Genomic DNA, 11,173 nt, shown 5'->3' on the forward strand with positions numbered 1-11,173 from the left:
TCCTCAAATGTTCATTGCAGTGACGTTTAGGCATACACCTCAATCTGGTGCCTGTGCGTGTGTGCGTGTTTGTGTGTTGGTCTTTTTTTGGCACAGGTGCCATTATGTCCTATACTTATCGTTGAAATATGATCCTGAAAAATAAAACATTTGTCTTTGAAATCTTTTAAAACAAATACAATCTTGAACCATATAAATAGAATGTGTACTCCCTTAGGGTCTAATGCGTGTGAGGTCATATAAGTAGACGCAAAACGTACATTTACACACGTATCTCATGATCGGAATTAACAGAGGCTGTTTGGACTTCCAGAAGGTTTTTCAAAGAGCAGGTCTTTATAACAGATAAATAACTGCTAAATGTTATATTGTACAAACATGTGTTATCACATTTTCTATAGCCTCTGCTTTAGAAGTTTAGTTTACGATATATTGTTAAATTTGTTTTACATTTGTCAATCGGTGCAGGGCAAGCAAGCGGGATAAGTAAATGTTGGGAGTCTGAAAATCTGTGGAGTTGTCAGACATGCACACAGTACTCATTGGCTGCCTCGGAAATACCAGCTCTGCCTCCCACGTGATACTGGATAAAGGCCCGCCCGCTAGCCTCCTATAGCAGACAATCACAGACCACTGAGAGAGGGACACACCTTCGTCGTTTTTAGGTAAAGTTCATGGGGATGCCATTTTACACTCAACTCATTTAATCTACGAGATTTAAGCATTCTTTGCTAATTGACGTGTTCAATTGCATTGCTTCAACCACATCTACTTGCGCGACTTTGCCGATAAAATGACTGGAGTTTTTGACAGTCTAAATACAGACATGCATTCGAACCAGATTACCTCGAACAGTTACCACAGCTTGCACAAATCGCAGGAATCCCCAACTCTACCAGTATCGACGGCGACGGACAGCAGCTTTTACAATAGCCAACAACCTGGACACTGCGCAGGGTCTCCATATGGCCAACTCGGGACTTACCAGTACCACAGCAGTGGTATGAGCAGCGTTCAATACAATAACAAATCATACGATCTTGGTTTCAACTCCACTTATGGCACCTACGGCTCCTATGGTTCGAGTTCTTCACCGACTCTGACGGATGCAGGTAAATAAAATCGCAATGTTTTCCTATTCGTATTATATTACATGTAAATTCTACTAAGATCAAAAATGGTATGCATTTTTAATAATTGTTCGTACATGTATTTCTCAGAAAAAGAAGAAAGTGAACCTGAAATCCGAATGGTTAACGGAAAACCGAAGAAGGTCAGAAAACCTCGAACTATTTATTCAAGCTTCCAACTGGCCGCTCTTCAACGGAGATTCCAAAAGACACAGTACTTGGCTTTACCGGAGAGAGCCGAGCTGGCAGCCTCAATGGGCCTTACACAAACCCAGGTTAGTGCAACTCTGCATTGCATCCAGTTTCTGTCAAATCCCCCATCCCCAATCTGTGAATATTATGGCTAGCTACATATTTTATATAAGCATGACATTTTTACTTTGGACTGCTATTTATATTTATCCAGCATTTGTTGTGTATAGTTTGTATCTTGTTAGGATACGTTTTGAAATAAACTTTAGGTTTAGAACAATAGTAACAGAGTTCCTTTTCAGGTGAAAATTTGGTTCCAGAACCGTCGCTCCAAGTTCAAGAAGTTGTGGAAAAGTGGAGAAATCCCCCCTGAGCAACATGTGGCCTCCATCGAGTCTCCCCAGTGTAACTCTCCACCCGCCAATGCCTGGGACTTTCCACAAAATCAAATAATGAACAATGTAAACTCCAGTTTACCTCAGAGCAGCAGCCCTCCAAATACGACTGCGCCTTCTTTCTTGGCAAACTATTCTTGGTACTCATCAACGAACTCTGCAACGCATCTTCAGTCTGTCCCGCGTGTCCAGAACCACCACAACTCCGTCTTGAGCGCTGGGACAATATTTTAATACAATTGACTCTTACTCGGAGAATACTGGTGAAACATTAAAAAAAAGTTAATGATACATTTTCACAGACCTCACAAAGCGAACTTTACGCGCAACGTTGACCAACTTAATGTATAGGTGCCAGGGTAATTCAGAAGGTCACAGTCCTCACGCCTGCAAATGGCAGACTACAGATTTGTACAGTTATTTTTGTATTTATTTATTTAGTTTATTTTAATGGATAAAATGTATGAACCACTAATATCCAGAGCAATCACAGAGTAAGTTGCTTTCTTTTAGCGCGGGCGTTACTTTTGCATCAGTGCAAGTAAAAAGTTGATTGCAGGATGTAAACAACTGTCACATCTAGCACAATTTGCAACTGTATCGTGCCTTTTGAAAATGACCTCAGTTTTGTTGTATGATGAGATCGATGTTTTACATGCACTCAGATTTCTATTGGGCCTATTCTTTACTCTTGATTTATTTTGTACGGTGTCAGAATTCGTCTTTGAGCATATTTCATAACATTCTTTTCATATTAAGTCCTGTCATTTTTTTCTTGTTGATATTAGGGCCAAATACCTTCTAAATCCTTCGTAAGCTACTGATTGTCCCATATTCATACTGAACTTGTATAACATTTTGATGGTATATTGTCTTTAATTTATTTTTATGGTTAGCAGTGTTTCTTTTATAATGATATGATAAGGCGTTATTTAAATAAAATGTGTTTTCTGTGTACATGGTGTTTTTCTCAATTTTAAGAACTTTAAGAAATGTGTATACTAAGTGAGGAGTGGATTTATTTTTGCATTGAAGCTTAGCCCGGTTCTTTGCGTCTTTATAGTCTATCAATAAGCATACTTCAATGGAGCTTTCTTATTTAGCCTACTGGGAGAAAAACACTACTCCACCTCCATTCAATACCACGGCGCCAGAAGAGTTCTCCATCCGTCAAAGATGTGTTCCTGACCCTTGTAAATCTTTCAACGTAGCTCACAACATTTGAACGTCGCAGGTATGGGCTCGACAAGCTTTTTGAAAGACGTAGCTTAAGTAATAACCATATTAAAATACCACCATTTGGTTATGCATTTGTATTATTTATTAGCTGCAAATTGTTTCGTCTTCTTAACTCATGTTTTATAGACGCGTTAATTCTAGCTGGGTATGGTTCTGGGAACTTGATAGAGGCAAGATGATTAACAGAGCCGAGACACACTGCCGGGGGCGCAGAGAGCGTTGGAGTATTCAAAGGCACGCAACACGCCGTGGCATGCAAAAGAGAAGATGAGGGCGTATGACTGAGCTCAACCCCTCAGACTCTCTGGAGTCAGAGCGCCGCTCTCCAGACGTTTTATGAACTCAGTCCAATCAAAAAACTAGACCCAAGACCGCCTGAAGCTAAACAACATGGAAACATTTCTCACGTGTTCACTCACACAACACAAGGCCCTTCTCATCGGTTCTCATTGCAGGCTAGATTTTCCCATCGTAGACTAGGCTGGTAAACACATTTTTATTTATTTATACGATCGTATTCTTAGCTAAATGTTATCTACTTTATCTCAGCCAAGTTTTGAAATACATTCCAGATAGTGGGCCTTTTATTTAACTAGGCAAGTCAGTTAAGAACAAATTCTTATTTACAATGACAGCCTACCGGGGAACAGTTGGTTAACTGCCCTGTTCAGGGGCAGTTACCTTGTCAGCTCGGAGATTCGATCCAGAAACCTTTTGGTTACTGACCCAAAGCTCTAACTACTAGGCTACCTGCCGCGCCTATTCTCTGTTTTGTAGGCCTATCCTCTGTTTTGAAATGTAAGGATAAAATCTGGATAAGGATAAAATCTGGATTTTCTTAGACGTAAAATAAAAAATGTATTACGTTTATTTATATTGTGTTCTCTAAAGGGATGTAAAAGACATAGCTTTGAAAGCCTATCTATCCCAAAATGCACGAGCGTTTGCTAGGTTTGATCATCACGTCGTCCCGTTGCTTTTTATGGTTGAGTGATCATAAGCCACATAACGTGGAATCGTTTTGCATAAGGATGTACCTTGTCAGTGATTGCCACATTACAAGATGGAACATTCTCCCTGGGGCTGTCGTTGCTTTATCTTGATATGAGGAGTCCCTCGGGATAGCAGGCCTACCACATGTTGAGTGGGCCTGTGCAACAAGAAACAAGATAATACACATTTGATTGAAGACTACGGTGAATATATAGATACATATTGGATAAATACAAGCTTAAATATGCTTAATAAGTGGTACTTTACATTTAGTAAGATATACCTATTTCGCAAGTGATGAGCTAGTGCGTGCGTAATGTGCGTGCTCATACTCACGTTGGCTTTGACGGTCTCCCTTTATAGACATTTGGATGGAACAATAATCTCCATAAAAGGCATGCACTAATTCATCTGCTTCAGAAAGGTCCTCAGAACACATGCCCTTAGCTGACATTGCAGCATTTTCTAGTCTTTGTCTACACACGAATAATAATGTTCACTTATGGAAGCATATGTAGCCATTACGCACGGGATCAAATAAAGAAAATCTGACAGATGAAACCTTTTTTTCTCTGTCTAGTTGGTGCTTGAAGTGCAATATATGTCAAATAAAAGTAGGTCCGAGCAAACAATGGTTAATGACAATCACAATGATATGTATGTTTCTTATTGCGCCCTGCATCCATGTCTCATCCTCACCGATTAGAAATGATGTGGCTTTATACTTCCGGAATCCTGTAGGCAACTTGAAAATGCCATACCCCCTATCCTAATTTATACCCTGATCTGTAATCACATCCACATTTGCTCTACTTTGAGCATTCTGGCGCTTTCCGATCTGAAAGCCTGCAATTACTATATAATTCTTCGCAATTTTAGATGTCCTAATATGGGCTGTAATTTTTTGCACAAAACAATTTCAGGCTATTTCAAGCATCAACGTTGTCAAAGTTGTATGTACATAATAAATTGGAATATCAATGCATAGGTTTTAGCATACCATCTTGACTCGGCGATAATTATATCCGTGTGGAGCCTACGCAGAATTAGCCTGAATTGCATGGTAACTGCTGCTTTACATTTTTAAAAATTGCTCATAATTTTCCCAAAGATTACCAAGATCTCGAGTGCACAATGTCATCAGCGTAATGAGGAGTAAACATTTATGCTAATAATCTACAATTTTTTTCCATCAGCTATAAAAAGGGGAAATAAAGCAGAAATGTTCAGTCATATTCCGAGCTGTGCTGTTATAGCACTTAACACTTCATGGGCAACAGTTTATGGGATTCAAGCGCTCAACATATGCCCATGCATCAAGATGCTACTTTCATTTATCTGCCTTTATCGAAATCAGGGAATATTTGAATCCTGTCAAAAAGAGACTCCGCGGGCTTCCTTTTTAGAGTTTACGGTAAGTATATAGCCTATGGAGCGTTATTTTATATATTTTTTAGATTTTATGTTAAAACATTTTTTTTTGTGGGGGGGGGGGGGGGGGGGGTGGATAGCCTATTTAGTATTCACCAAGATTCCATTAGACCTAATTGATAGTTTAATACAGACATCACGATTAGGCTATAGCAATCAAACGGATATATAGTTAGTAATTAATTGTAGGCCTATTCATTGAAATATTACAAATCTATTTTTTATTTAATTGGAGCATAGTTGTCATACATTTAATTTCTGGAAATGACAAAATTATGCACGCATGTCAAATTGTAATGTGTTCTAGCCTATTCTAGACAAACTGAAAACATAGAAATTGCACACATTTCAAACAACGTCATTATTTTGTCCATAATATACTATCTGTAACGAGTTATTTTATTGTCATACGCGTCTGTATACAATACTAATATAATATATGCCATTTAGCAGACGCACTTATCCAAAGCGATTTACAGAACTGCGTGCATACGTTTGAGTTGTCCCGGGAATCGAACCCACTGGGGTTTTTTTTATTAATAAAAACGTGTACAAAAATGGGAGAAAAAAACAAGGATTCTCGATTAATCTTCCGGAGACAATACTCACCATGCTATGACTGATTCTATATTTACATTAGGAAATGGGTACTGTAGCCTATGGATTTGGAAGGGACCTGGCATAGAATAAGCCTCCTCTCTTGCTGTAATTTAGCCACTGCCTTCATTACTCTTACATTGTGCTTTGCTAATTTTGAACCCTCTTCGCATAGACAATCCCGTGCTATACACCTGCAAGCAATTTGCCAGCCTTACATGTAAGGGAACAGCGGAGAGGCAGCAGCTCACCTATTTCACGATTTTCATTGCGCAGCAAATTTCTTTTAGTGTCTCTTTTGTTAACGCTGAAATATTCCCCGTGCGAAAAAATTGCTCATAATTACCCCAGAGATGGGAAACTGCATTAGAATAAATAAGGGCAAATTACTGTAATTATGTTGGGTTTGATGGGCTCGGCTCGTAATCAAGGGGAGAATACAGTGAAATAGCACTGAACCTCTTGGACGTGCAGCTGCGCCTTTCGGAGGGAGAGCGAGAGTATATTTATGTTGCAGACGCCTCACTCTAGCATTTTCAGGTTGATTATTGCCAGGCTATACTCCTCATAAAGTAGCCTATATAGGACTACTAATACCAAGTGAATGGGGAAAACATAAAGATTAATTTTTACACAGAGAAAAGAGTTAAAGGCACATATAGGCTAGCCAATAATATAATTGGTCATTACAATTATAATGATTTGCTATGCAAATTAGTTGATTTAACGATAACCTGGTGACAAGATTAAACCAAGACCAACACATATTTTTTCTCCTTTCCCTGAATAATAATAATAACAATAATAGCATAAATGCCAAAGTTATAGTTACATTAATGTGATCAGGTTGTTATCTTGCTCGTTGTATTGAACATAAATCAAACAATAAATCAAGGCAAGCAGATGGATGATCTGTCTATGCGTGAACTTTAAGGGCAATTTGTGGCGGTGAGTTAGCCACATTATTGCTGTGGTTTTCTCAAGGGATGGCTGGTGCCTTTTCTGCTCTGGCCAAGCCGGCTAAACATTAGAACGTCTCTGCGGGTCACACAAATTGTGTCACATTTGTCATCTTAATTACTAAACACTCGCATTTTAATCTTCATGGGGAATGCTTTATACACGCACTTATGGAAAACATGTTGTTTTGTCATTAACAACTTGAAGAACATAACACTCAGTTTTTTTCTGAAGTATATATTTTATTTTGTATATTTGAAATATAGGATATATAGGCCTTGTATTTATGAAATAGACAACTGGAATGAGTGTATATCTGCATGGTGCATGCACGGGATGATATTGGCAATCTATTGTCTCCAGTAGGCCTGCACTGTTTTCCCTCAATTGGTCCTTTCCTCAGCTCATCGGGTGCTTCAGAATGTTCTGTAAAATCGCAGTTAAATCATCAAACCCAAACAAGAGCCCCTTTGAACTTTTCACTTTTACTTATCTGCATTTAAACCCCACCCCCACCTCCTCTACCAACCAGTCTTTTTGCAGCACCTGCCTCTCGCCCAATTATTCACTTAACACACCCCATTGCTCTCTCCTCTATTCATCGATGAAAACAGTGTTTGTTGGAACCACAGAAGACTTAAAAGGAGCTTATAGCGGCTAAATGAAACCGAAAATAAACAAGCACTATATTGTTGAAGGAATTACAATGTTATAGAAACTGACATCATTAATCAGGTCAGGTTTGAATTGACACGTCTTCAGCATGGCTATATCCAGCACTCACAGTAAGAGATTATGATAAACTGATAGGCCTATCCTAGGGACTAAAATGTGGAAACGCTGAACGCCTGTGCGTAATCACATGTAGGCTATACGGCCAATGCTGCACATTGTAGACTAATGAAAAGGAATAACCATATAGGCTTTATTTTATCACACTGTATCTTACCTCTGTATTAGTTTTAAATATAAGTCCTGAAGAGATAGCTGCATGTCATATCCCAGGCCTACATGGACTTGCATGGAAATGTGAAAGTTGTGGCCTACAACAAATGGCCGGTAAGGAGTCTGACACGTCATACTGGCCTTTTAAATCATAGCTTTACTGTTTTCAACATTATGTACACAACTTCCATAAAACAAAGCAATAAATTAAAGTGATCAATACAAAACTAAATATTTCTAGATTGCTAAACACATTCATCTTAATGAACACATGTAAAAAAAAAAAATTAAAAATTAAATCCTATTACACAACATATCGATTACAGCACAAACCAAAGCTGAAAAATGCCTATTATATTGTCCTTATGTACATCCAACCGCTCAACACATAACAAACAATGACAAACCATATCTTTATCATCGGGATCACGTTAATGCTCTTCTCAAGCAGCCAATCATCATTTAAACGTGTTATTAACAACACGTTGTTGTCGTTTCATAAGTCAAACACACTGCATATTAAATAAAGACACAGACATTGAAAAAAAACGAAATAATTTAACTTAAATTAACATACAAAGACAGCATGGTAGCATGCGCAAAGGGCGCGGGCAACTCGGGCTGTGAAAACTAAGGAACGGACTGAAGATTCGATTCCATGCAGATAAAAATGATGAGGCTATTTTTTAAATTATTCATTGCATTGGCCTACATTCGTTGGTCAAAGTTACATTATAGACCAATGGGGGTTTGTCTGTTTAAAGGCTAGGTTTTAAGGTCATGGTCAAATCACCATGTTGACCTTCGTTGGAGCTGTAGAGGCCTAGCCTACATCTGATAGGCCTTGGTAATACACGGCTTCATAGGCCTATTTTTTTATCATCATTGGGATAAGAAACGTAGCCAATCTTAAAATCAAACATAGTATACATAAATATACTCTCACTGACTTGTTACAGCAAAATATATTTCGTCTAACACATAGCCTATTAAAATTTCACAAAAGATAATAACAGCAGCTTGAGGACCCATTTGTCAAAACAATTTCCGGTATCTGTCGTGGACATGACAGGACTTCTTGCCCTTGGGCGCAGACAGTGCCCTTTTCAGTCTCTCGGCTCCCAGGCTATTCTCTGTGCCGTCGTATGAAGAGGCCAATATGTCATCTGGCAACTTTGAGAGCAAACTCCGGATTACATCTGTGCATGGCTACAGCGGGCCAGTGCAAGGCCACGCTGGGTTGTTGACCCAAAATCTCCTGATATGGGCCATGGCAGTATAGAGGGCGGGACAGGTCTATCAGCTCACAGTTATGTTCACATGAGTTGCGGTTGCTGCATAGACTCTTGGTGTGCAGTTGGATACCATGAGGTATAACTTGGAATGTAAGACCCTGGTGCACCCACGGATGTTTTCACGGTGGTCGGTGAGCTCCAAACTGGTGCTACCGGAGATCCAGTCGTAGGTCCGTGACCATTAAACTGGGCTAAAGCGTTCGTGTCTATCGTGCCACCACCTTGCTTCATCAGTTTCTTGAACTTCGATCGCTTATTTTGAAACCAAATCTTTACCTGAAAAGAGAGAGACAACCAATGTGATTAAGATTGGCTAGTTGGGCCATTTCCATGAACTCTAGACCAGGCGACAGTGACGCACCATTTGGACTTGGAATGTAAAAGCCTATATTTATTCCCAGAAAGTCCAGGGCAAATTCATCTACATTTTTTCCCGTTTTATTTAAAAATAAATAAATAATTGAATGCAAGAGGAAATGCTTGCTGAACATGGTTTTGCCATTATGGGCCAAATTGAAAAGCTATGAAGAATACAATGAAGAATAAATCAGCAAAACATAATTCTGCGTAGCTATTTATTATACTTATTTTAAAAGCCAATCCTCGAAATACTTGTAAGCTTTTTCATATAACATCTGCATGATGATAATCAATCCGAAACATTCGATAAAAAACACTTTTTTTTTGTTGTCAAACACGAGGACAACAGTTGTCTATAACCCAAACAAACAGGGAATACATAGTCAATGTAACCACTTGGTGGCCTATTGTTTAACGTGGTCAGAAGTACATTAAACTGCGAGCATTAGGCCTAAGGAAATGAAAGTAAAAGCAAACGTTGACTTGCCTGTGTTTGCGTGAGTCCCATCGAAGCTGCGAGCTCGGCTCTCTCTGGCAGTGCCAAATATTGAGTTTGTTGAAATCGTCTGTTTAGAGTCTGTAGCTGCAAACTGGAATAGATAGTCCTTGGTTTGCGAATCTTTTTCCCTTTCCCATTGAACCGCACCTCTCCGCCTTCTACAACTGTGTTCTTCTCTGTCTCTTGTGCTGAGAAGGAGAGACAATAGCAACATTACTCAGGAGACAGCTCGCCAACGTTGCTGCACAGCAATGAGCATCACAGTGCACGTTTTACAGGCTGTAGTTTAGGTATAATTACACTTAATTGCATACATTGTTTATAGCATTACGCAATAAATAATTACCGAGCCTAATACCCCGACATCTGGGTTGCTTTTCCAATCCAAAGCGTGTTTGCGGACCGAAAAACACAAACCTACAGATTCCAAGAACATTATAGAGCCGAAAGGGATGAAGTATAAATCTTACCTGTATCTTCTAACCGTGTCTGTGTTAGTGTCGAGTTGTTTTGGTACGACTGCACTGTACTGAGATATGGACTTGAGGAATGGCTGCCGACGGAGTTAACGTATGGATAACCTAAAGATCTAGGAAATGATGAGGCTGGACTGTACGAGCTCTCGTGTTGCGTATGACCCGCAGAATGTAAACAGTGCATGGAATAGTGTCCGTGAGACATTGAGGAAGGCGACATTTGTTGACTCGGTGGCCCAAATTCCATGAAAACGGTTTTTCCTGAGACAGGGCTATTAAGACTTTCTGGTATTGTAGTCATTGTCATCTCTTCTGGCGGATCTCTCCTCTTCCTTTTTTGTTTTCTTCTATGATCTCAGTGAAGGATGGATCCCAATTTAAGCTGTACTGATTTTTTCTCTTTCCATTCATAAGAAAATGTAGTTTGTCTCTGTGAAAAGTCTAGGCATGATGCAGTGGTCTAGACAAACTCGCTCAAAGGTTTGAATCAGGGATTCATGAATATTCATCAAAGGCGGTCGCTGATTGGTCCACTCTATCCAAGAATGATGCCTATTGGCGATCCTGGGGTTGTGTCCGAAGGACCTGATAAACTCAAGAAAAACAACAAGACCTGCAGATTCAGGTCTGAGATGTATTTTTTTAAGTGCTTAGGTAGCAG

At 39.4% G+C, this 11,173-nt stretch overlaps 2 protein-coding genes across 2 annotated transcripts; one reads left to right on the forward strand and one right to left on the reverse strand.

Moving 5' to 3' along the window:
- Positions 1-536: 536 nt before the first annotated feature.
- LOC110501453 (homeobox protein Dlx2a) lies at positions 537-2,674 on the forward strand. Its single transcript, XM_021579029.3, has 3 exons — positions 537-1,112; positions 1,221-1,405; positions 1,625-2,674. Exons 1-3 carry the CDS (start codon positions 794-796, stop codon positions 1,949-1,951), a joined length of 831 nt encoding a protein of 276 aa, XP_021434704.1. The 5' UTR covers positions 537-793; the 3' UTR covers positions 1,952-2,674.
- Positions 2,675-7,158: 4,484 nt separating this feature from the next.
- Positions 7,159-10,969, reverse strand: LOC110501454 (homeobox protein Dlx1a). The gene is made up of 3 exons (XM_021579030.3): positions 10,507-10,969; positions 10,025-10,224; positions 7,159-9,453 (listed from the first exon to the last, which is right to left on the reverse strand). The coding sequence occupies exons 1-3, from the start codon at positions 10,817-10,819 to the stop codon at positions 9,199-9,201; spliced, it is 768 nt and encodes a 255-aa protein (XP_021434705.1). The 5' UTR covers positions 10,820-10,969; the 3' UTR covers positions 7,159-9,198.
- Positions 10,970-11,173: the final 204 nt, after the last annotated feature.

The sequence above is a fragment of the Oncorhynchus mykiss genome, chromosome 22, assembly GCF_057628025.1.
Source record: "Oncorhynchus mykiss isolate SJ-2025 chromosome 22, ASM5762802v1, whole genome shotgun sequence".
Taxonomy (NCBI): Eukaryota; Metazoa; Chordata; class Actinopteri; order Salmoniformes; family Salmonidae; genus Oncorhynchus; species Oncorhynchus mykiss.